At 52.4% G+C, this 26,389-nt stretch overlaps 2 protein-coding genes across 2 annotated transcripts; one reads left to right on the plus strand and one right to left on the minus strand.

Annotated features, from left to right (window-relative positions):
- The first annotated feature begins 7,719 nt into the window (after positions 1 to 7,719).
- SPAG7 (sperm associated antigen 7) lies at positions 7,720 to 23,908 on the plus strand. The gene is made up of 7 exons (XM_068273896.1): positions 7,720 to 7,829; positions 11,066 to 11,133; positions 15,432 to 15,520; positions 15,624 to 15,708; positions 16,006 to 16,095; positions 16,647 to 16,803; positions 21,302 to 23,908. Exons 1-7 carry the CDS (start codon positions 7,745 to 7,747, stop codon positions 21,412 to 21,414), a joined length of 687 nt encoding a protein of 228 aa, XP_068129997.1. The 5' UTR covers positions 7,720 to 7,744; the 3' UTR covers positions 21,415 to 23,908.
- A 142-nt stretch (positions 23,909 to 24,050) lies between these two features.
- Positions 24,051 to 25,700, minus strand: LOC137561809 (cylicin-2-like). Its single transcript, XM_068273165.1, has 2 exons — positions 25,595 to 25,700; positions 24,051 to 25,489 (listed from the first exon to the last, which is right to left on the minus strand). Exons 1-2 carry the CDS (start codon positions 25,698 to 25,700, stop codon positions 24,051 to 24,053), a joined length of 1,545 nt encoding a protein of 514 aa, XP_068129266.1.
- Between the last annotated feature and the right edge of the window lie 689 nt (positions 25,701 to 26,389).

Genomic DNA, 26,389 nt, shown 5'->3' on the forward strand with positions numbered 1-26,389 from the left:
ATACTTTACCAGTCGGTTTCTGCCACTAGCTCTGTGCCCCATCCTCGTACACGAGACCCACGTGGTTGCATAACGTAGGTGCCCTGTATGACGCCACACAATATGCCCATGTATACACCGGCAGCCATGTGGGGCGTGTATGTGGACAGAGGACACCGACAGGTAAAGTATTCACGCACAGGGCTCATTTTACACTAGGGGGACAGCGTCCGGAGTTTCATCGCATTGCGTCCTGATATCGCACGCCATTACTGCTGCGCACCTGATCTAGCATGTAGGCCCTACATCTTACAGCATGTCCAATCGAGCCGGGAGACTTGGGCGCAGGATACAGCCGGGAGACTTGGGCGCAGGATACAGCAGGGAGACTTGGGCGCAGGATACAGCAGGGAGACTTGGGCGCAGGATACAGCCGGGAGACTTGGGCGCAGGATACAGCCGGGAGACTTGGGCGCAGGATACAGCCGGGAGACTTGGGCACAGGATACAGCCGGGAGACTTGGGCGCAGGATACAGCCGGGAGACTTGGGCGCAGGATACAGGCGGGAGACTTGGGCGCAGGATACAGCCGGGAGACTTGGGCGCGGGATACAGGCGGGAGACTTGGGCGCGGGATACAGCCGGGAGACTTGGGCGCAGGATACAGCCGGGAGACTTGGGCGCAGGATACAGCCGGGAGACTTGGGCGCAGGATACAGCCGGGAGACTTGGGCGCAGGATACAGCCGGGAGACTTGGGAGCAGGATACAGCCGGGAGACTTGGGCGCAGAATACAGCGGGGAGACTTGGGCGCAGGATACAGCCGGGAGACTTGGGAGCAGGATACAGCCGGGAGACTTGGGCGCAGAATACAGCGGGGAGACTTGGGCGCAGAATACAGCGGGGAGACTTGGGCGCAGGATACAGCCGGGAGACTTGGGCGCAGAATACAGCGGGGAGACTTGGGCGCAGGATACAGCCGGGAGACTTGGGCGCAGGATACTGCCGGTATCCTGCTTCTGCACAAGTTCCCGGTGACGTTAAATACTATTCCCCCCTCCAGGTCCACGTGGATAGTGGGGGAAGGAAATAATTTGGCTTCCAGCAATTGCTGGAGGACAAATTACAGTGTTTAAAAAGTAATTTCAGCTCCATCTTCTGACGGCGCCGAAGTTACTCACTGGGCACCGCGGTAGCTGTAATTCCTATTATGGCCTATGGTGGCGCCGGCTGCACCCAAATCTTCTGCGCTGGAATAGCCGTGTTTGTTCACCATGAGCTTGCTGGGTAGTCTGTAACTAAAAAAACAAAACTAAAGATAAACTTGCCTTCTAAAAACCACTTTTGTCGCAGTCCAGACGGGCGACTGCCGGCAATCAGGGATGTCATTTACTACTGGAATTGACTGACGCCCACATTAGGGTGAATGGATTGCATGAACGTCGCAGTCAATCACAATTATTCAGATGCTGCATGTAAATGACACGATGGTCCCTGCCGCCCGCAGAAGCCACGAGAACCGACCCTCATGTGAGCAGGAAGGTCTACTGAGGTTTCAGCTCAAAATCTAACGTATAATTCCACTTCACCAGAAGCTGAAACGTGCATCAGTGGAAAAAGCTTTACACGGGGCTATCAGATCCGCTATCTGCTGCTCAATTAACCTGCAGGAATATACCGATTGCCTCACTTTCTGGCAAAATAATGGATTCATAGAATCGATTCAAAGTTTGGATCAACAGAATGATTGTTCATCGTCGATCTGCTCCATTAACGGTGTCCGATTGATCTTTCAGGAGATTGTACCGTTAATGGGCGTCTAAAGGTAGCCATACACTGGTCGATTTGCCATCAGATTCGACCAACAGATAGATCCCTCTCTGATCGAATCTGATCAGAGAGGGATCGTATGGCTGCCTTTACTGCAAACAGATTGTGAACCGATTTCAGCCTGAAACCGTTCACAATCTGTTGTGGTGGTGGTCCTGCCGCCGCTCCCCCCGCCCGCATACATTACCTGCTCCGCGGGCGCGACTCCAGTCCCCAGGTCTCCCCTGTCTTCTCCGCTCTGGTCTCCAGGTCCAGCATGCTTTACTTCTTCCTGCCCGGCAGGAAGTTTAAACAGGAGAGCGCCCTCCACTGTTTAAACTTCCTGCCGGGCAGGAGGAACTGAAGCATGCCGGAGACCAGCGCGGACACGGAGCAGCGGTGACCGGGGGTAGTCGCGCCGGTGGAGCAGGTAATGTATGCGGCTCTATTGCGTCGGTCGTCGGGTACTCGAACGCCGCTAGCGACGCGCTCCCTACCCGCGGGCAATCGACAGTAATTTTCCGCACGGAGCGATCGACGGGATCGGACGAAATGGATCAAAATTCGGCGTGTAGCGAGAACGATTGGCAGCAGATTCGGTCCCAGTGATCGAATCTGCTGTCGAAACGGCGGCAAATCGAGCCAGTGTATGGCCAGCTTTAAAAGTGTCAAAAAGGAAATACCACCTTTATATGACTAACTTTTGTACTACCTGTGTGGATATTGTGCCTATCAAATATTTTGCCAAGAGGGAAGCCTCTGGATGCCATAGAGGGTCGCTATGGCTGGATAGTGTACTGGTTAAAGGATACCCGAAGTGACATGAGACATGATGAGATAGACATGTGTATGTACAGTGCCTAGCACACAAATAACTAGGCTGTGTTCCTTTTTTTCTTTCTCTGCTTGAAAGAGCTAAATATCAGGTATGTAAGTGGCTGACTCAGTCCTGACTCAGACAGTGTGACCCTCACTGATAAGAAATTCCAACTATAAAACACTTTCCTAGCAGAAAATGGCTTCTGAGAGCAGGAAAAATAAAAAGGTTCAATAGTTCATAGATTTTAGCTCTGACATACTTCAATGAATGTGTCATTGAGCAAAAACAATAAAACAGTTAAAACTTAACCCCTTCGGGACCGGCTGCCTACCCCCCTTAAGGACCAGGCATTTTACATGCAGAGGGGAGGGGCCATTTAGGGGGGTCAGACAGCCGGGATCCCTGCTAGGGCTTGCTGGGCTGTGTGTGTCCCCTGCCTCCAGATGTCCCACCTTTCCCCAGCAGCCTTTACTCACCTCCCAGGCTCCAGCGATGAGCAGCTGTAGACACCTCCGCTCTCGCTGGCTTCCCGGCTCGTACTGATGCTAAGTGGCGAGTCCCGACTTGATGACGTCATCAATCTGGGACCCGGCATTTGGCGTCAATACAGCAGGGATGCCGGCCAGAGCGGAGGGGAGCGCCGACCGTCGGGGGAACGGCAGAAAGGTGAGTGGATCCTCTTCTTTCCCCCGCCTAACTCTGCAGCTCTGTAAGTGATCACTATGATCCGCCGGTGATCATAGTGATTACACGATCTGCAGCCATATGCGATGGCTGCTGATCATTGAGGGGAGATGTCAGCTGTCATATGACAGCTTAATCTCCCCTCCCCGGTGCAGACGATCGCGTTGGGACGGTTCGTTAGCGCGCACGTTGAATCAACGTCCAGTCAAGGCGGTAGCACCACCTGCTGGACGTTGATTCAAACTACTGTTGGTCCCCAAAAGGTTAAAAAGTAGATTTAAAAATGAAATAAAACTGGAATATCTTAAAAAGTAATTTTTAGGAGAAGGAAGATAGATACAATTGTTTATTTAAACTCACTTCTTCAAGGAGGCCTACGTCAACTCAACACTGCCCTAACCCTCTCTGCCAAGAACTTCTTGATGCACCCCCTCCTTTCGTGTCACCAACCCCTCCCTCTAGATTGTAAGCCTTTGGCAGGGCCCTCCCCCCTTGTGTATCATACATGACTGTGTGCACTTTACCCAGAATTATGGGGACTTGTATTATTACCACTAACACTCCAGTGTATGATCTGGCATTGTGTTACTATCTGATTTGTGTTGTGTATCTTATTGCTTGTTACCTGTATTGTTGTATCTTTTGTCTATTACCTGTATCGTGCTGTCACCCCTGTTATCATTGTCTGTAATCCTATTTATTCTACAGCGCTGCGTAATATGTTGGCGCTATATAAATCCAATAAATAATAATTTGTTTATTTTCACCTCGGGTATCCTTTAAGGGCTCTGCCTCTGACACAGGGGACCTGGGATCAAATCTCGGCTTCTTGTAGCAGGAAGACACTGCTACTGCCTATAGAGCACATCCTAGTGGCTGCAGCTCTGGTGCTTTGAGTCCGCCAGGAGAAAAGCGCGGTATAAATGTTCTGTGTCTATGGCGTCCTCCAGTCCAGTACATATGTTCCTGCCGTATGGTAATTTGGGCGCTGAAAGAAACCGAGAGATGCAATCTCTCTGCACTAAAATATAAAAAAATATACTCCCTTACTAATTACCTAAGTTTACCATTGGCTGTGTAATTTGGGATCTGGCTATTGTTGGGCACCCAAATTACAGTGATTTTCTTGCCACTATAGCAGTAATTATGGCCTATGGCGGTGCCGAAATGACCTGGTTCAGTCCGGTGTCCCAATACCACTCATGGACCCCCCAAAGATTTCTGACAAGGGCCCTCCGCACTCCTCTCTAAGCACGAGCAGCTCTGTGCTACTATGCAGGTGCAAGAAGAGCGCAGGCCGGATCTCCTGAAGGGTCTCAGCGACAGGAGCGGAGAGGGCACCAGAAGCTTCTACAAAGTCCGGAGGCTTCCCTCTTTCTAGGTATCTCCCTTTTCATCAGAGCTTCGGTTTCTATACAGCTTTAAATGGGACCAATGCAAATAGGTGGCAGCCGCATCCGATGGGCGCTAACCCTGCAATGAAATGTTGCCAGAAAAAAATGCAGCTTATTTAATTAGGGCTGGTCAATGAAATGCAAATAAGGTACTTATCCGTTATCCGGGCGCATCCGGCAGGTGGCGCTGTTGTTGCTAATTTCAATGATAATTACTTCACGTAACAAAACAGTGAATGTAAACGCCGCGGGTGGCGCTAATTGCATTCATAGTTAAGATAACAATATGTGCTCTCCTCCCCCCTTGCCCTCTCTCGTATAGAGCCCTGGGGGGGACATGCGTGTCCCCCCAGAGTCGATTCGTCGCGACTCAAATGGATTAAGTACCGCAAATAATTCTGCAATATGCAAATTCAATAACTATTTGCAAATGTATTCAGCTTAAAAAAATGGTCCAATCAGAGGCAGTTGGTGTGTCATTGGATTGGTCATTTTTTAAAGAGACTCTGTAACAACAAAAACCTTCCCTGGGGGGTACTCACCTCGGGTGGGGGAAACCTCCGGATCCTAATGAGGCTTCCCACGCCGTCCTCTGTCCCACGGGGGTCTCGCTGCAGCCCTCCGAACAGCCGGCGACAGAGCCGACTGTAATTTCAATATTTACCTTTGCTGGCTCCAGCGGGGGCGCTGTGGCTGCTCTCGGCTCGGAAATAGACGGAAATACCCGATCTCTGTCGGGTCCGCTCTACTGCGCAGGCGCCGGAAACTTGCGCCTGCGCAGTAGAGCGGACCCGACGGCGATCGGGTATTTCCACCTACTTCGGAGCCGACAGCCGTCAGAGCGCCTGCGCAGAAGCTGGGAAGGTAGATATTGCTGTCGCCAGCTGTTCGGAGGGCTGCAGCGAGACCCCCGAGGGACGGAGGACGGTGTGGGAAGCCTCATTAGGATCCGGAGGCTTCCCCCACCCGAGGTGAGTACCCCCCAGGGGACGTTTTGTCGTTACAGTTCCTCTTTAAGCTACATACAATCTCACAAAACGTGCCTTCACTTATAATTGGCCGTCTCTGATCTCGGCGTTTCTACCTGCTATGGTGTTTCACCTTTAACCCCCTTGGCGGTATGAAAAATACCGCCAGGGGGCAGCGCAGCAGTTTTTTTTTTTATTTTATTTTTTTTTAAATCATGTAGCGAGCCCAGTGCTAGCTACATGATAGCCGCTGCTCAGCGGCATCCCCCCAGCCCCGCCGATCGCCTCCGGCGATAGGCGATCAGGAAATCCCGTTCAAAGAACGGGATTTCCTGGAGGGCTTCCCCCGTCGCCATGGCGACGGGGCGGGATGACGTCAGCGACGTCGGGACGTCATTGGGAGACCCGATCCACCCCTTGGCGCTGCCTGGCACTGATTGGCCAGGCAGCGCAGGGGTCTGGGGGGGGGGGCGCGCGCCGCACCGGATAGCGGCGATCGGGCGCGCGGCGGCGGCGATCGGGGTGCTGGCGCAGCTAGCAAAGTGCTAGCTGCGTCCAGCAAAATAAAAATTATGAAAATCGGCCCAGCAGGGCCTGAGCGGCACCCTCCGGCGGCTTACCCCGTGTCCAGCACGGGGTTACCGCTAAGGAGGTTAAAGGACCTGAACTCTTGCACAGAACAGAAAGAAAACCTAGAGAAATGCACCCTGTATGTATTTAAAGTGTTTAGCCTGTCTAATCCCGTCCATTTCTGTCTAATCACAATTTATTTGACCTCTCCCGTCTCAGCTGACTGCCATGGCAGATACGCTCATTTGAAAGCACCGGATGTTAACATAGAGTGACCAGACGTCCCGGATTGCCCGGGACACGTCCCGGATTCGGGGTCCGCTGTCCCAGGCTTAATGAGGTCCCGGGAAACGCCTCAGGACTCTGGCCACTCTCTCCTCATGAACTGGCAGCGGCGTCTATAGACGCCGTGCCAGTTCATTGCCTGCAGCCCCGCTCCAGCCTCCTCTTCCGGTGTCTGTTTCCGACACGCGAGCAGGGCTACGGCAAGATGGCTGCCGGAGCCCTGTACTGGAGACCTATTTGTGTCTCCAGTACAGGGCTTCGGGCGCCATCTTGCCGTAGCCCTGCTCTGCCAGGCTGTCAGCACGGGAGACTGCAGGAGAAGTAAGATGGTCCCAGGAGCAGCGCGCCAGAGGCCGGAGACTTCTGCCAGGTGAGTAAATGCTTTCTTTTCCAGGTGAAATGTTTGCCCGCATTGTTTCTTTTCTGGTGAAATATTTGCCCGCATTGTTTCTTTTCTAGCGAAATGTTTGCCCGCATTGCGTTTATTTTGTACCGACATGTTTGCCCGCATTGCGTTTATTTTGTACTGACATGTTTGCCCGCATTGCATTTATTTTATACTGACATGTTGCCCGCATTGCGGTTATTTTGTGCTGACATGTTGCCTATTGCGTTTATTTTCTGGTGTCCGGGGTAACTGTTACTGCATTTATTATTTAATGGTCATAGATGGCTATGTTTGCTGCTTTGTGGTTACGGTATACTATTAGCATCACACAGTTTCTGCATACCCATGATGCAAAGTCTCGTTTGTCCACATCATGGCGTAAACACTGCTTTCTTATGCCTCGGTGTTACATCATTACGTTAGCTCCGCCCATACAATGTCATGGCCACGGCGCGCAGCCCCCCCCCAGTCTTCGCCGCTGCGCGCTCCTCAGTCCTCCCCACTTTTCGCCTCGGCGCGCTGCGCGTGCCGCCCCCCCCTCCCCAGGTTGGATCCACAAAAATCTGGTCACTCTAGTTAACAGTATGTCTGCTTCCATGAAAGCAGGAAGTAGACACACAGCAGATTTATTGCAGGATTTATATCCGCTGCAACAAAGAAATGTTTTAATGCAAAGGTTGTTATGCTGTTTGTGTATCTTTTAGAGCGGAGAGGAAGTTCCGAGATCAGGTCCGCTTTAAATCAGCGCGCGCCGCTTTAAGAATGCAGCGGGCCCGGCAGGTGTTGCCGCCTTAAGAGCGGCGCGTGCCTATATAAGGCGGGCGCGCGGGCGCTTCTGGCATCCAAGATGGCGGATCTGCTCGGCTCTATCCTCAGCTCCATGGAGCGGCCGCCGCAGGTGGGGGACCAGGAGACGAGGCGGAAGGCCCGAGGTGAGCCGGCGGTCAGGGGACGGGCGGAGGGGAGCGGGGCCACCCGGGACGGTGTATCTGTGAGGCCGGAGCCACCCGCAGCACGTCTCCGCTCATTCCTGCCGCACCGGCGCCAGCTCGGCTCCCCATTGGTCGGGGCTGCTGTCCGTCATGACGCCTCTCCTCAGCGGACGGCTCTGATTGGCAGGATGGTTGCTAAGCGGAGTCTCTCGTGGCTGTTGCTACCAGGAGGAGAGAGCAGCCAATGGGATAGCGTGCCTTCTCTTCCTTGTCGCGTCTGATTGGCTGAGGACTGGCCGTGCTGTGGCGCACCTGCATTGTGATTGGTGGGAGGGCGGCAGTGTGTGCCTGGAGGCGGGCGAATCGTCCGCATGGCTCGCTCCTCCCTCAGGAGTCGCACCGCTCCTCCTATTGGCTCATGTGGATGCCAGTCAGGCGCGTTTAAAGGGGAAGTGTGCAAAATGTAGATAGAGGAAATGTGACATTTAAAGGCGACCTGTGTGAAAGTATATTACCAAATGCATGGAATATCCCTGCTTTCTGTAGTTAAGCTTCTATTACTAGAGGGACAGATTGTTGAGATGTACCCTGGAGGCCATTTTAAGTAACCATAAAGTGGCTGGGTGCTGCCTAGGACAAGATGTTTGTCTTTGTTCTTATTTCAGGAGAATTGTTGTTGTTGTGGATTATTTGTGAGTTTTTTATTTAAATAAAATACGAGGTAATGGGACACAGGATACAGTAGACGAGGAAGAGGACCTGTCCCATCAGGCTTTAGGTGGCCACTAATGATCCAATTTCTAGCGAAAAATCGTTTGAGCAATCAGAAATTCTGATCGAAAGAAAAATCGTTCACTGCACCATCAATGAACCAATCTTTGCTTCCTATCTATCACAACCCATGAAGAAAATCCAAAATTTGGTTTGACAAAAATCCAATCAGACTATTTTTATAATTGCTCATAATGAATTGTGCCCATCAACTGAGATTATTTTCAACCAATCTGATCAGAATTTCTGATCGCTTGAGATTTTTCGCTAGAAATTGGACAGTTAGTGGCCAGCTTTACAATCTAAGAGGTGAGGTAACACTGGATACAGAGGGAGGGAAGAGGACCTGTCCCATCAGGCTTACAATCTATGATGTGGTGATGAAGTGAAGACCTGTCTCAGTCAGGCAAAAACAGCGCTAGAAATTTGGGCACACCAGGTGCCGCCATAGTGTGAGTTACAGCTATACAGTTGTTTGCAAAAGTATTCGTCCCCCTTGACGGGTTCCACATTTTGTCACATTACTGCCACAAACCTCAATCTATTTTATTGGAATTCCACGTTAAAGACCAAAACCAAGTGGTGTACACGTGAGAAGTGGAACGAAAATCATACATGATTCCAAACATTTTTTTGCAAATCAATAACTGCAAAGTGGGTTGTGCGTAATTATTCAGCCCCCTTTGGTCTGAGTGCAGGCAGTTTCCCATAGACATTGTCTGATGAGTGCTAATGACTAGAGTGCACCTGTGTGTAATGTAATGTCAGTCCAAATACAGCTGCTCTGTGACGGCCTCAGAGGTTGTCTAAGAGAATATTGGGAGCAACAACACCATGAAGTCCAAAGAACACACCAGACAGGTCAGGGATAAAATTATTGAGAAATTTAAAGCAGGCTTGGGCTACAAAAAGATTTCCAAAGCCTTGAACATCCCACAGAGCACTGTTCAAGCGATGATTCAGAAATGGAAGGAGTATGGCACAACTGTAAAGCTACCAAGACTAGTCTGTCCACCTAAACTCACAGGCCGAACAAGGAGAGCGCTGATCAGAAATGCAGTGAAGAGGCCCATGGTGACTCTGGACGAGCTGCAGAGATCTACAACTCAGGTGGGGGACTCTGTCCATAGGACAACTATTAGTCGTGCACTGCAAACAGTTGGCCTGTATGGAAGAGTGGCGAGAAGAAAGCCATTGTTAACACAAAAGCATAAAAATTCCCGTTTGCAGTTTGCCACAAGCCATGTGGGGGACACAGCAAACATGTGGAAGAAGGTGCTCTGGTCAGATGAGACCAAAGTGGAACTTTTTGGCCAAAATGTAAAACGCTATGTGTGGCAGAAAACTAACACTGCACATCACTCTGAACACACCATCCTAACTGTCAAATATGGTGGTGGCAGCATCATGCTCTGGGGGCGCTTCTCTTCAGCAGGGACAGGGAAGCTGGTCAGAGTTGATGGAAAGATGGATGAAGCCAAATACAGGGCAATCTTGAAAGAAAACCTCTTGGAGTCTGCTAAAGACTTGAGACTGGGGCGGAGGTTCACCTTCCAGCAGGACAATGATCCTAAACATAAAGCCAGGGCAACAATGGAATAGTTTAAGACAAAACATATCTATGTGTTAGAATGGCCCAGTCAAACTCCAGATCTAAATCCAATTGAGAATCTGTGGCAAAATTTGAAAACTGCTGTTCACAAACGCTGTCCATCTAATCTGACTGAGCTGGAGCTGTTTTGCAAAGAAGAATAGGCAAGGATTTCAGTCTCTAGATGTGCAAAGCTGGTAGAGATATACCCTAAAAGACTGGCAGCTGTAATTGCAGCAAAAGGTGGTTCTTCAAAGTATTGATTCGGTGGGCTGAATAATTACGCACACCCCACTTTGCAGTTATTGATTTGTAAAAAATGTTTGGAATGATGTATGATTTCCGTTCCACTTCTCACGTGTACACCACTTTGTATTGGTCTTTCCCGTGGAATTCCAATAAAAATTGATTCATGTTTGTGGCAGTAATGTGACCAAGATGTGGAAAACTTCAAGGGGGACGAATACTTTTGCAAACCACTGTAGCGGCACTCAGTCGGTAATTTGGGTGTCGTCAAGACTGAGCCCCAAATTATTATAAAAACAGCATAATTTGGCTTGTCGAGCCAGGATTGTGGGACACTTCGGGGGAGCCAGCGCTGGACTGCCTGCAGCGACATGGGAGGGGGAAGCCCTGAGGCTTTCCTCTCCCGAGGGGAGTACCCCCCCTCCCCCAGGGGAACTTTTTTTTTTTTTTTTTTTTTTTAAGAGGAAGCTGTATATTGTACAAAATCGCTAAGGATCACTTGGAAGCATGTAAACAATAGCTACTGTTTGGCGGGAGGGACAAGCAATTAAGGTTGTTCCTTTCCAATGACTGGTGTAGCTTTAAATATATTTCTCTGTAACTCACTATTACATTTGTAACTCTACAGAACAAGCCGCCCGTCTCAAGAAGATGCAGGAGCATGAGAAGAGACAGAAACTGGAGTTCAGGAAACGGGTGAGTAACCTTACACTGACACAGACAGAAGGGAGCTGCCAGTCTGCCCCTCCTCCTGCAGGGTGACACAGACAGAAGGGAGCTACCAGCCTGCCCCTCCTCCTGCAGGGTGACAGACAGAAGGGAGCTGCCAGTCTGCCCCTCCTCCTGCAGGGTGACACAGACAGAAGGGAGCTACCAGCCTGCCCCTCGTCCTGCAGGGTGACAGACAGAAGGGAGCTGCCAGTCTGCCCCTCTCCTGCAGGGTGACACAGACAGAAGGGAGCTGCCAGTCTGCCCCTCCTCCTGCAGGGTGACACAGACAGAAGGGAGCTGCCAGTCTGCCCCTCCTCCTGCAGGGTGACACAGACAGAAGGGAGTTGCCAGTCTGCCCCTCCTCCTGCAGGGTGACACAGACAGAAGGGAGCTACCAGCCTGCCCCTCCTCCTGCAGGGTGACACAGACAGAAGGGAGCTGCCAGCCTGCCCCTCGTCCTGCAGGGTGACAGACAGAAGGGAGCTGCCAGTCTGCCCCTCTCCTGCAGGGTGACACAGACAGAAGGGAGCTGCCAGTCTGCCCCTCCTCCTGCAGGGTGACACAGACAGAAGGGAGCTACCAGCCTGCCCCTCGTCCTGCAGGGTGACAGACAGAAGGGAGCTGCCAGTCTGCCCCTCTCCTGCAGGGTGACACAGACAGAAGGGAGCTGCCAGTCTGCCCCTCCTCCTGCAGGGTGACACAGACAGAAGGGAGCTGCCAGTCTGCCCCTCCTCCTGCAGGGTGACACAGACAGAAGGGAGCTGCCAGTCTGCCCCTCCTCCTGCAGGGTGACACAGACAGAAGGGAGCTACCAGCCTGCCCCTCGTCCTGCAGGGTGACAGACAGAAGGGAGCTGCCAGCCTGCCCCTTCTCCTGCACGGTGACACAGACAGAAGGGAGCTACCAGCCTGCCCCTCCTCCTGCAGGGTGACACAGACAGAAGGGAGCTGCCAGTCTGCCCCTCCTCCTGCAGGGTGACACAGACAGAAGGGAGCTGCCAGTCTGCCCCTCCTCCTGCAGGGTGACACAGACAGAAGGGAGCTACCAGTCTGCCCCTCCTCCTGCAGGGTGACACAGACAGAAGGGAGTTGCCAGTCTGCCCCTCCTCCTGCAGGGTGACACAGAAAGAAGGGAGCTGCCAGTCTGCTCCCCTTCCTGCAGGGTGACACAGACGGAAAGGAAGCTACCAGTCTGCCCCTCCTCCTGCAGGGTGACAGACAGAAGGGAGCTGCCAGTCTGCCCCTCCTCCTGCAGGGTGACACAGACAGAAGGGAGCTGCCAGTCTGCCCCTCCTCCTGCAGGGTGACACAGACAGAAGGGAGTTGCCAGTCTGCCCCTCCTCCTGCAGGGTGACACAGAAAGAAGGGAGCTGCCAGTCTGCTCCCCTTCCTGCAGGGTGACACAGACGGAAAGGAAGCTACCAGTCTGCCCCTCCTCCTGCAGGGTGACAGACAGAAGGGAGCTGCCAGTCTGCCCCTCCTCCTGCAGGGTGACACAGACAGAAGGGAGCTGCCAGTCTGCCCCTCCTCCTGCAGGGTGACACAGACAGAAGGGAGCTGCCAGTCTGCCCCTCCTCCTGCAGGGTGACACAGACAGAAGGGAGCTGCCAGTCTGCCCCTCCTCCTGCAGGGTGACACAGACAGAAGGGAGCTACCAGCCTGCCCCTCGTCCTGCAGGGTGACAGACAGAAGGGAGCTGCCAGCCTGCCCCTTCTCCTGCACGGTGACACAGACAGAAGGGAGCTACCAGCCTGCCCCTCCTCCTGCAGGGTGACACAGACAGAAGGGAGCTGCCAGTCTGCCCCTCCTCCTGCAGGGTGACACAGACAGAAGGGAGCTGCCAGTCTGCCCCTCCTCCTGCAGGGTGACACAGACAGAAGGGAGCTGCCAGTCTGCCCCTCCTCCTGCAGGGTGACACAGACAGAAGGGAGCTGCCAGTCTGCCCCTCCTCCTGCAGGGTGACACAGACAGAAGGGAGCTGCCAGTCTGCCCCTCCTCCTGCAGGGTGACACAGACAGAAGGGAGCTACCAGCCTGCCCCTCGTCCTGCAGGGTGACAGACAGAAGGGAGCTGCCAGCCTGCCCCTTCTCCTGCACGGTGACACAGACAGAAGGGAGCTACCAGCCTGCCCCTCCTCCTGCAGGGTGACACAGACAGAAGGGAGCTGCCAGTCTGCCCCTCCTCCTGCAGGGTGACACAGACAGAAGGGAGCTGCCAGTCTGCCCCTCCTCCTGCAGGGTGACACAGACAGAAGGGAGCTACCAGTCTGCCCCTCCTCCTGCAGGGTGACACAGACAGAAGGGAGTTGCCAGTCTGCCCCTCCTCCTGCAGGGTGACACAGAAAGAAGGGAGCTGCCAGTCTGCTCCCCTTCCTGCAGGGTGACACAGACGGAAAGGAAGCTACCAGTCTGCCCCTCCTCCTGCAGGGTGACAGACAGAAGGGAGCTGCCAGTCTGCCCCTCCTCCTGCAGGGTGACACAGACAGAAGGGAGCTGCCAGTCTGCCCCTCCTCCTGCAGGGTGATACAGACAGAAGGGAGCTACCAGCCTGCCCCTCGTCCTGCAGGGTGACAGACAGAAGGGAGCTGCCAGCCTGCCCCTTCTCCTGCACGGTGACAGACAGAAGGGAGCTACCAGCCTGCCCCTCCTCCTGCAGGGTGACACAGACAGAAGGGAGCTGCCAGTCTGCCCCTCCTCCTGCAGGGTGACACAGACAGAAGGGAGCTGCCAGTCTGCCCCTCCTCCTGCAGGGTGACACAGACAGAAGGGAGCTACCAGTCTGCCCCTCCTCCTGCAGGGTGACACAGACAGAAGGGAGTTGCCAGTCTGCCCCTCCTCCTGCAGGGTGACACAGAAAGAAGGGAGCTGCCAGTCTGCTCCCCTTCCTGCAGGGTGACACAGACGGAAAGGAAGCTACCAGTCTGCCCCTCCTCCTGCAGGGTGACAGACAGAAGGGAGCTGCCAGTCTGCCCCTCCTCCTGCAGGGTGACACAGACAGAAGGGAGCTGCCAGTCTGCCCCTCCTCCTGCAGGGTGACACAGACAGAAGGGAGCTGCCAGTCTGCCCCTCCTCCTGCAGGGTGACACAGACAGAAGGGAGTTGCCAGTCTGCCCCTCCTCCTGCAGGGTGACACAGAAAGAAGGGAGCTGCCAGTCTGCTCCCCTTCCTGCAGGGTGACACAGACGGAAAGGAAGCTACCAGTCTGCCCCTCCTCCTGCAGGGTGACAGACAGAAGGGAGCTGCCAGTCTGCCCCTCCTCCTGCAGGGTGACACAGACAGAAGGGAGCTGCCAGTCTGCCCCTCCTCCTGCAGGGTGACACAGACAGAAGGGAGCTGCCAGTCTGCCCCTCCTCCTGCAGGGTGACACAGACAGAAGGGAGCTACCAGTCTGCCCCTCCTCCTGCAGGGTGACACAGACAGAAGGGAGTTGCCGGTCTGCTCCTCTTCCTGCTGGGTGACACAGACAGAAGGGAGCTGCCAGTCTGCCCCTCACCCTGCAGGGTGACACAGACGGAAGGGAGCTGCCAGTCTGCCCCTCCTCCTGCAGGGTGACACAGACAGAAGGGAGCTGCCAGTCTGCTCCTCTTCCTGCAGGGTGACACAGACAGAAGGGAGCTGCCAGTCTGCCCCTCCTCCTGCAGGGTGTTTTATCTATTTAAATTAGGAGACCAAAAAGCGGCGTATCCTTAGCAGTGTGCCACCACACCAAAAACAATTGATCTTACTGTTTTGATATTGCACCTTTTGTCCTAAGATTAACTTCTTTTGAAGATTTCTGAATCCACTTTTTGCACTTTTTGGATATATTAAAAATTCAAGCTAATCTTTATGAAAACATTTTTGGTCTCTTCAAATGATTTATGTATTAATCCTTGTATGTATACTCCTGCAGGGTGTTGCACAGGAGTGTAGTTTGCCCCTCCCTCTGCACAATAATAGGACTTCTGTCACACTTCCCCCTACTTTTTGTGGCTGCTGCTCTCGCCCTTTGACATTTGGGGAGAAAATTACATTCCAAATATAGGACTCGTCTAGAGCTCAGGCAGTGTTTATCGCACACAAATAACAATAGCACATTCAAATACCTCAAAGAATATGAATCGCATTAATACCAGACAAAAAAAAATCATTTGGGAGTAAAGTCTTATATCTAACTTCAATAGACAGACCCCTGTGCTCTGCTACTCCTAGACATGCAATCTCAATTGTAACGTGAATCGCAATCAGTGCAGAAAACCGATTTGTGTTTTCACTTTTCATCTGTGACAATGTCTTCCTCTTGCAGATGGAGAAGGAGGTGTCGGAGTTTATACAGGACAGCACCAAATCCAAGAAGAAGTTTCCATCGATGGGCAAGATAGAGCGCAGTATCCTGTGAGTATCGCTCTCTCCGTGTCACATGCATGTTCTCACTCTGCTCGCGGTGTCACATGCGTGTTCTGTTCTTACTCTGCTCTCTCACTCTGCTCTCACGCAGGCATGACGTGGTGGAGGTGGCCGGACTGACGTCCTTCTCGTTTGGTGAGGATGAGGAGAGCCGATATGTCATGATCTTTAAGAAGGTATGCGTGTTCTGGGTGCACAGGCTCTGGAGGCCTCCATGTTCTGGGTGTGCGGGCTCTGGAGGCCTCCATGTTCTGGGTGTGCGGGCTCTGGAGGCCTCCATGTTGTGGGTGCGCGGGCTCTGGAGGCCTCCATGTTGTGGGTGCGCGGGCTCTGGAGGCCTCCATGTTGTGGGTGCGCGGGCTCTGGAGGCCTCCATGTTGTGGGTGCGCGGGCTCTGGAGGCCTCCATGTTGTGGGTGCTCGGGCTCTGGAGGCCCCTGTGTTCGGTATCTCATGCTGGTCTCTGGTTTGCAGGAGTTTGCCCCGAGTGACGAGGAGCTGGAGGCTTATCGGAAGGGTGAGGAGTGGGATCCGGTGAAGGCCGAGGAGAAGCGGAAGCTGAAGGTTTGTCTTTCCGCTTGTATTGCCGCTCGCTGAATGCTGGTTGTGGTGGTTTTTTTCATATAGGTATGGTCAGTAAGTTTTGGAGTTGATGCTGGATTATTCACTTTTTAAAAAATTATTTGCCTGCATCAACTCATAATTTGCATCTCTTTGACTATCCCTAATTTTTTGTTTAACTCGGGGCCCTTCCGTGCTGTCTGTCCTCTGACTTAAAATTTTTGCTGACTACAAGGGCGCTGTAATTAATGTAGTATTGGCTGTGCCCAGTACTGGCAGAGGGGGGGGGGGGGGGGGGGGGTGTCAGGTGGGCATGGTTCTGTGCAGCATCAATCAATACAAAGGGTTCCGGGCCATGTGCGGAGCAATATCTGAACTGGGCCATGCCCACGAGGGGTGATATCTAATCTAGAGCATGCGTGTGGCAATATCTGCGATCCAGGCCACGTGTGGGGGGTTGATATATTTGTGGTCTGGGCCCCGCATGGGGTAATATCTGTGGTCCTGGGCCACGCGTGGGGTAATCACCCTGCTCACGGGGTCTCGTCTTGCAGGAGCAGGCCCAGAAGCAGGCAGAAGCTGATGCCCTGAGAGGTCCGTCCTCTGTCAATCCAAACACAGACTACAAGGATAAATACAGCCATCTGATCGGGAAGATCGCCGCCAAGGACGCCGCGCATACCCTGCAGGCTAACAAGGCTTACGGCTGCGGTAAGAAGCTGCTGGGAGGGAGGGTAATGTGTCCGCAGCTAGCGGAGAACCTGTCATACCAAATCACATGTCCTTTATATGTTAAAAAGCAACTGAACGATCAGCTTCATGACTGTCCTATGAAGGTACCTAACATTGCTACAATGAGGTCCTCAGATGTGATCAGATCTGTGGGATCAAAAACAAATTCTGTATTCCCATCAACCATAGAATCGGTGTTGCTTTTCTCCACACACTGGGGGGTTCCTCTACAATTCGATCATATAATATCTGATTGCATCTGAGGGAAATGTTGTCCTGTTAATGGGCAGCTTAGTCTCAGGTCAGACATAGATTTGTGGTTAATATTTATAAATGTACAGCAGACTTCAGTTTGGAGAGGTGTGACTGCAGGCATCTGGATGTCGCTGAGGGAGATGAGGCTATATACTATTGTGCTTGTATGTGTGGTTTTTTTTTGTATGTGTATATATCAACCTATTAGGCAGCGCTATACATTAGGTTACAGACAATATTTAGGGGTGACATTCAGCAATAAGGCAATACAGGAATACCAGTGTTCTCCCCAGATATTATTTCCAGGCGGGTGGCATGAAAAAGTAGCCGGGTGGGGAAAGATGAGAATGCAGGACCTGCGCTTCTCTGCACAACTCTTCTCACAGAGGAGAACGTGAGCCAATGACAGCCGGGTGGTCACCAAAACTAGCTGGGTGGTGCACCCGGCTAAAAGGGCCTGGGGAGAATACTGAATACATGCAAACCAGATCACACCGCACAGTAGTAGTACAAGGTAATGCTTAGTCACTGGATGGGAGCATGGAGATTACACAGCACAGTATGAGTACCAGGTAATGCTTAGTCACTGGAGGGGAGCATGGAGATCACACAGCACAGTATGAGTACCAGGTAATGCTTAGTCACTGGATGGGAGCATGGAGATCACACAGCACAGTATGAGTACAAGGTAATGCTTAGTCACTGGATGGGAGCATGGAGATCACACAGCACAGTATGAGTACAAGGTAATGCTTAGTCACTGGAGGGGAGCATGGAGATCACACAGCACAGTATGAGTACAAGGTAATGCTTAGTCAGTCACTGGATGGGAGCATGGAGATCACACAGCACAGGATGAGTACCAGGTAATGCTTAGTCACTGGATGGAGCATGGGGATCACACAGCACAGTATGAGTACAAGGTAATGCTTAGTCACTGGATGGAGCATGGAGATCACACAGCACAGTATGAGTACAAGGTAATGCTTAGTCACTGGAGGGGAGCATGGAGATCACACAGCACAGTATGAGTACAAGGTAATGCTTAGTCACTGGATGGAGAATGGAGATTATACAGCACAGTATGAGTACCAGGTAATGCTTAGTCACTGGATGGAGCATGGAGATCACACAGCACAGTATGAGTACAAAGTAATGCTTAGTCAGTCACTGGATGGGAGCATGGAGATCACACAGCACAGTATGAGTACAAGGTAATGCTTAGTCACTGGAGGGGAGCATGGAGATTATACAGCACAGTATGAGTACAAGGTAATGCTTAGTCACCGGATGGAGCATGGAGATTACACAGCACAGTATGAGTACAAGGTAATGCTTAGTCACTGGATGGGAGCATGGAGATCACACAGCACAGTATGAGTACCAGGTAATGCTTAGTCACTGGAGGGGAGCATGGAGATCACACAGCACAGTATGAGTACAAGGTAATGCTTAGTCACTGGATGGAGCATGGAGATCACACAGCACAGTATGAGTACAAGGTAATGCTTAGTCACTGGAGGGGAGCATGGAGATTATACAGCACAGTATGAGTACCAGGTAATGCTTAGTCACTGGAGGGGAGCATGGAGATTAGGCAAGTAGAGTTCTCTCAGATCCATAGGATGGGTGTACGGTAATGGAGGTGCATGATCAGGTAGGAGACACAAGGAGGACCCTGCCCAAAGGCTTACAATCTAGAGCAAAACAATATAGAACAAAAGGCTGTTCACTCCTCTAGCAAAACTCCTGGCTTCAAAGACTCTCATCTGATCTGCTTCCACCAAGCTGCAGCTTATCCCTCCTGTAACTCAAGATGAAGAATTTCCATATTCTCTCCATATTTTATGGGTTAGGAGGCTCCAATGGTGCTCACACAGGTTGTTGGATGCTGCCACCCTTTACCAAAATGGGCAGAACAAACAAAACAAACTCAGAACATTTATATCGCGCTTTTCTCCTGGTGGACTCAAAGCGCCAGAGCAGCAGCCACTGGGATGCGCTCTATAGGCAGTAGCAGTGTTAGGGAGACTTGCCTACTGAATAGGTGCAGCTTACTGAGCAGGCAGAGCCGAGATTTGAACTCAGGTCTCCTGTGTCAGAGGCAGCTCCCTTAACCAGTACACCATCCAGCCACCACAGAAAGCAGTAGGGGCCCAGGCTCGTCCTTGGGATCAGTTCACCGTAAATCCTACATGGCGCTTCAGAGCTTCTGGGATCTGTAATCCTGAATAGCACCAGTCCATCATAGGCACGGCCAATGTGTTGATGATAAATCCAAACTGATGCTAATGTATGCAGCCTGAAAACGGGCCAGTCCTATATTGGCTGCATTTCATTGGTCCATTTTCAAGCTTCAGCAATTTGCACAATACAGATTCACATCTCATGATGGCCATCCCTACGGGAGATCCTCTATATGGTGCTGGATAAGGGAGGTTACGTGGATTCGGAGTCCTTCTGATCTGAACTCTAATTTAAACAAGGAGCAAGGGGTTAACTCGCCCTTGTCACCGCCGCTGTGTGCTGCCCTCCCCATCCCCCTTGCTGCCTTCCTCTGTCCTCTAACCCCTAGGTTCTCAACGTGTGGTACGCGTACCCCAGGGGGTACTTCTGATGGTTCCAGGGGGTACTCTGGCTTGGTATGCTTAACCAAAAATACAAAAATTTAGAGCTTTAGAAGATGATAAATCTTAGTTAAACACTAAATTAGTGTTTTAGCTAATTAAAAACAATAGTAAATACTTGGAAATTGTTTAGAACCAATTATCATGTACGAAGATTAAATATTTATTTGTCAAGGGGTACTTGTGATAATGGTTACTATGCTAGGGGGTACTTGGTGAGTACAGGGTTTTAAAAGGGGGTACATAACAATAAAATGTTGAGAAACACTGTCTAACCCAGTGCAGTACACAGGATGCACCGCTCCGGCAATCAGCGGCCTCCTCTCACTCACACTGCTCCCCCTAGATCTCTCCATGCATTTAGCGGGTCTGGGAGGTGGATACATTATAGGATGCATCAATGCTGTGCAGCAGCCCTGCCTCCTGCAGCCTTTGTCCCCTCCCTGCATCTAGTGGCTTTGTAGAGGACACACTAGGGTGTATCAATGCCACGGAGTGGCCCGGCCTCCTGTAGGCCTCTGGCCCCTCCCAGCATCTAGTGGCTTTGAAGAGGACACACTATAGGGTGTATCTGTCATGGAGCAGCCCCGCCTCCTGCATCTAGCAGCTCTGGAGCAGACACACTATAGGCCGTATCTGTCATGGAGTGGCCCCGCCTCCTGCATCTAGTAGCTCTGGAGCAGACACACTATAGGACGTATTTGTCATGGAGTGGCCCCGCCTCCTGCATCTAGTAGCTCTGGAGCAGACACACTATAGGGTGTATCTGTCATGGAGCAGCCCCGCCTCCTGCATCTAGTAGCTCTGGAGCAGACACACTATAGGGTGTATCTGTCATGGAGCAGCCCCGCCTCCTGCATCTAGTAGCTCTGGAGCAGACACACTATAGGGCGTATCTGTCATGGAGCAGCCCCGCCTCCTGCATCTAGTAGCTCTGGAGCAGACACACTATAGGGCGTATCTATCATGGAGTGGCCCCGCCTCATGTATCTAGTAGCTCTGGAGCAGACACACTATAGGGCGTATCTATCATGGTGCGGCCCTGCCTCCTGCATCTAGTAGCTCTGGAGCAGACACACTATAGGGCGTATCTATCATGGAGTGGCCCCGCCTCATGTATCTAGTAGCTCTGGAGCAGACACACTATAGGGCGTATCTATCATGGAGTGGCCCCGCCTCCTGCATCTAGTAGCTCTGGAGCAGACTCTCTATAGGGCGTATCTGTCATGGAGCGGCTGTATCGGCTAGTTGTGCATGATGTATGGAAAAGAGCGCTTGGGAAATTTGGGCACACCATGCGCTGCCCTAGGCTGTAATGTTAATTACGGCTACAGCGGCACTTAGTAATTTGCTCACCGTCAAAAAAAAATGAAGCCCAAATTACCATTGCTGACAGCTGAATTACGTCTCTTCCCTCACTATCCATGGTGGCCTGGAGGGGGGAGTAGTAATTACCGCCACCGGGACTTTTGCAGGGTTAGACTTTCAGCTTGTGATTGTATTCCTTACTAGTAAAGGGCCCTGAGTGTAGAGTTTTCACACCCCGCTCAGGTTCCTCCTCCTGTAACGACTGATCCTGTTTTTCTGCCTTCCAGTTCCCGTTGCCAATAAGAGAGACACCCGTTCCATCGAGGAAGCCATGAACGAGATCCGCGCCAAGAAGAGGCTGAAGAACGACGACAAAGAATCAGCATCCGGGAGCTCCTAAAGCCGGACGGAACCCCCAGACTCTCTGCTGGAGATAACCAGACTTTTATCTGCTAGTGGTTTTTAAACTTTTTTGTTTGTTTTTGTTCTCAGTTGTCATCAGGAGGAGTAATTGGCCTGGCTGAAGATTAGGCTGACAAAGCTCTGTATAGGGCGGCCTCCTCAATCTGCTAAATTATTGATTTTATAAAGCGCCAACATATTCTGTGGTGCTATACAAAGTAAGGGATGGAGGGGAAGATTCACTGGGTTTCCTCCTCAGGGGTGTGTCCCAAGTCTCTTCCTCTTTAGGGGCGTGTCCCATGGCTCCTCTTCTGGGCTATGTCCTGGGTCTCCACCAGCGGGGAACTTTTTTTGTTTTTATTCTCAGCTGTGTTTTTATTGAAAAAACTCTGAACTATACCGCACTGTCGGACAACAGAACGTTTTTGCGCTCAGAAGCTTATTCTGTTACTTTGTAATACTGAATTATTTTATCTGGAATCTTGTTTTGTCTCCATAATGGTGTTTTTACTTCTCAATGCTGGTTTTTAACGCAAAGTGCAGACTGATGGATTGTAAAGTTGCCTGGGCGAGGCCTCTGATGGAGAAAGCAGGACTGGATCTTGGAAAGCCCAGATGAGTCCAAAACTGAACAAGGCAGATTCTCACAGCAATCGTGGTGATTTGTGTAACTTGTATGCTTTTTGTTTTTACGCTCCCCTTTTGAAATGTAATATCCCACTGTTGAGCTGTGCTTGTCTGCAGCTGTGTACCTTCAGCTCCGCCCACTAGCTGACATTAGAGAGGAGAGGACACCAGCTGCACTGCAGTGACTGCCATATCTCAGGCCCATGAAGCACTTGTTCTGTCAGCTCCCTTACCAGTTTATAGTCGCTTATCCTAATTGCTGTTAGAACTTGCCTTGTTCGCTTTGGGTGTAGCTGAGCTTTAACATGGCATTTGGTCCAAATATCTTCCAGTATTTAAAGTAGCGCTCCGGGCAGAGCATTTATACACGAAGACCAGCCTCCTGTCCAGCCATGTTCATTAGAGAAGCTGCTGCTCCTGTTTTATAACACAGATGAGATCAGATGACCACGCCCCTAATCTGTGCTGCCCCTCGCTAGACGGGAAATAAGATGCCAAGAATTCCAGCTTGCCTGCTTACAACTTGGAACAGATTTAAGAAATATAAATAAATCCAGGAGTATTAAACTTTTCATGGAAGTGGTATCTGGCTTCTGCAGCTGCATGGGGCGGTTGTTGCACGTGGCACTCTGCTTCTGCAGCTGCATGGGGTGGTTGTTGCACGTGGCACTCTGCTTCTGCAGCTGCATGGGGTGGTTGTTGCACGTGGCACTCTGCTTCTGCAGCTGCATGGGGTGGTTGTTGCATGTGGCACTCTGCTTCTGCGGCTGCATGGGGCGGTTGTTGCATGTGGCACTCTGCTTCTGCAGCTGCATGGGGCGGTTGTTGCACGTGGCACTCTGCTTCTGCAGCTGCATGGGGCGGTTGTTGCACGTGGCACTCTGCTTCTGCAGCTGCATGGGGCGGTTGTTGCACGTGGCACTCTGCTTCTGCAGCTGCATGGGGTGGTTGTTGCACGTGGCACTCTGCTTCTGCAGCTGCATGGGGTGGTTGTTGCACGTGGCACTCTGCTTCTGTGGCTGCATGGGGCGGTTGTTGCACGTGGCACTCTGCTTCTGTGGCTGCATGGGGCGGTTGTTGCACGTGGCACTCTGCTTCTGTGGCTGCATGGGGCGGTTGTTGCACGTGGCACTCTGCTTCTGTGGCTGCATGGGGCGGTTGTTGCACATGGCACTCTGCTTCTGCGGCTGCATGGGGCGGTTGTTGCACGTGGCACTCTGCTTCTGTGACTGTTGCACGTGGCACTCTGCTTCTGTGGCTGCATGGGGCGGTTGTTGCACGTGGCACTCTGCTTCTGCAGCTGCATGGGGCGGTTGTTGCACGTGGCACTCTGCTTCTGTGGCTGCATGGGGCGGTTGTTGCACGTGGCATTCTGCTTCTGCGGCTGCATGGGGCGGTTGTTGCACGTGGCATTCTGCTTCTGCAGCTGCATGGGGTGGTTGTTGCACGTGGCACTCTGCTTCTGCAGCTGCATGGGGTGGTTGTTGCACGTGGCACTCTGCTTCTGCAGCTGCATGGGGTGGTTGTTGCATGTGGCACTCTGCTTCTGTGGCTGCATGGGGCGGTTGTTGCATGTGGCACTCTGCTTCTGTGGCTGTTGCACGTGGCACTCCGCTTCTGTGGCTGCATGGGGTGGTTGTCACACGTGGGTTAGGGCCTCTTATTTTCTTCCCGGCCTCTTGGCTAAGATCAAGTGTAGTAGTATGGTGGGTTTTTCTCTAATGAACTGGCTATACAGGGCTGGGAGGGTGTAGGAATTGTGGCTGGACTAAAGGAAAAACTCGGCTTTCCTTAAATTATACAACATTCTCCAGTGCTATACAAGCTATTTTATAATTTAATGTTAATAAAAAAAAAAACTAAAACTTGTGTCCAGAGGTAAATGTGTTTCAGATTCCTGTGTGTTCTCTCTGGGATGTATGGAGATCCTGCTGAGGAAACTTGCTTCAGGTTTGCTATTTACCCAAGTAGAGTGAATGCTCTGGATTTCATCTAGCCTTCCCGGTCCTATGTCCGCCCCGCCTTGCCTTCCTTGTGTCCGTCCCGCCTTGCCTTCCTTGTGTCCGCCCGTCCCGCCTTGCCTTGCCTTCCTTGTGTCCGCCCGTCCCGCCTTGCCTTCCTTGTGTCCGCCCGTCCCGCCTTGCCTTGCCTTCCTTGTGTCCGCCCGTCCCGCCTTGCCTTCCTTGTGTCCGCCCGTCCCGCCTTGCCTTCCTTGTGTCCGCCCGTCCCGCCTTGCCTTCCTTGTGTCCGCCCGTCCCGCCTTGCCTTCCTTGTGTCCGCCCGTCCCGCCTTGCCTTCCTTGTGTCCGCCCGTCCCGCCTTGCCTTCCTTGTGTCCGCCCGTCCCGCCTTGCCTTCCTTGTGTCCGCCCGTCCCGCCTTGCCTTCCTTGTGTCCGCCCGTCCCGCCTTGCCTTTCTTGTGCCCGTCTGTCTTGCCTTGCCTTCCTTGTGTCCGTCCCGCCTTGCCTTCCTTGTGCCCGCCCGTCCCGCCTTGCCTTCCTTGTGCCCGTCTGTCCCGCCTTGCCTTTCTTGTGCCCGTCTGTCTTGCCTTGCCTTCCTTGTGTCCGTCCCGCCTTGCCTTCCTTGTGCCCGCCCGTCCCGCCTTGCCTTCCTTGTGCCCGCCCGCCCCGCCTTGCCTTCCTTGTGCCCGTCTGTCCCGCCTTGCCTTCCTTGTGCCCGTCTGTCCCGCCTTGCCTTCCTTGTGCCCGTCTGTCCCGCCTTGCCTTCCTTGTGCCCGTCTGTCCCGCCTTGCCTTCCTTGTGCCCGTCTGTCCCGCCTTGCCTTCCTTGTGCCCGTCTGTCTTGCCTTGCCTTCCTTGTGTCCGTCCCGCCTTGCCTTCCTTGTGTCCGTCCCGCCTTGCCTTCCTTGTGTCCGTCCCGCCTTGCCTTCCTTGTGTCCGTCTCGCCTTGCCTTCCTTGTGCCCGCCCGTCCCGCCTTGCCTTCCTTGTGCCCGCCCGTCCCGCCTTGCCTTCCTTGTGCCCGCCCGTCCCGCCTTGCCTTCCTTGTGCCCGCCCGTCCCGCCTTGCCTTCCTTGTGCCCGTCTGTCCCGCCTTGCCTTCCTTGTGCCCGTCTGTCCCGCCTTGCCTTCCTTGTGCCCGTCTGTCCCGCCTTGCCTTCCTTGTGCCCGTCTGTCCCGCCTTGCCTTCCTTGTGCCCGTCTGTCCCGCCTTGCCTTCCTTGTGCCCGTCTGTCCCGCCTTGCCTTCCTTGTGCCCGTCTGTCTTGCCTTGCCTTCCTTGTGTCCGTCCCGCCTTGCCTTCCTTGTGTCCGTCCCGCCTTGCCTTCCTTGTGCCCTTTCGTCCCGCCTTGCCTTCCTTGTGCCCGGCCGACCCGCCTTGCCTTCCTTGTGCCCGGCCGACCCGCCTTGCCCTTCCGCGTCCCTTAGGTCAGTAGGAAACCTAAAGTGAGACTTGCTTGCCACAGGATTGCTTGAAAAGAAAGTCTGGTTTCCTGAGTGTAAAGCCTGGTACTGGGGATGGGTCTTCTCAAATTAGAAATTAAAATGAGGGTAGATTGCTTCAGGTGTGACCGGGGGGGGGGGGGGGGGTTACTTACCCAGAAGTCTGTCTGCTCCTATGCATAATACTCCACTTGCACATGACCAATGGGATGATGCACCTCCTCCTTTAAGCCAGAAGGAGGAAGTGTGATAGTGAGTCATGGGTGTAATTTAGCCTAGAAACTGCTCTGGCTGTCAGAATTGGCAAACAATGAATTTGCTTAGCTGTGTAAGTCTGCATTCAATGTCGCTTGTAAGTCAGAATGCTTTGCCTCTTGCTGACCATCACTAGAACATACCTCTGGAAGACCAGATTGCTGAGATTGTTTCTGCAGACACTTCTGAGAAGGTTGTCCTGGAAGTTGGCTCTCCTCCAGTGCCGTCAGGCCTTGTTCACATTGCGTTTTGCTCGCATGTCTGTCCGCGGTGGGCTTTTTTGAGGCTTTTTTTTTTTTTTTTTTTTTAATTCCCAGCATTTGGGTGGGTGATTTCGTTTTTGTGATTAGCTGTTTCCGATGTGGTTTTCCCGAGCGTTTTGGTAATTTACTCCCTGACGCAACTCAGGAAGTGAACTCTTTGATATTAAAAAATGCGAAAGTAATTGCTGCACATCGATTTTTGTGAGCGTTTTGCGTTTTCTATACCTTCCATTGACGCAGAATTGCCTCAGAAATGGCCCAAGCACCGCTTTACAAAGTGGAATGCAAATGAGCCACTCATATGTGAAGTATCTCATACAGGATCACTGTGTAAGCCTTCAGAGCAATTTTGAAAAATCTCCCACGCTTAAAAAAAAATGCTTTCAGTGTGAGCAATCCCTCAATGTGGACTTCCTTTGGAGCTGGGAGACT

This window comes from Hyperolius riggenbachi, chromosome 3 (assembly GCF_040937935.1).
Source record: "Hyperolius riggenbachi isolate aHypRig1 chromosome 3, aHypRig1.pri, whole genome shotgun sequence".
Taxonomy (NCBI): Eukaryota; Metazoa; Chordata; class Amphibia; order Anura; family Hyperoliidae; genus Hyperolius; species Hyperolius riggenbachi.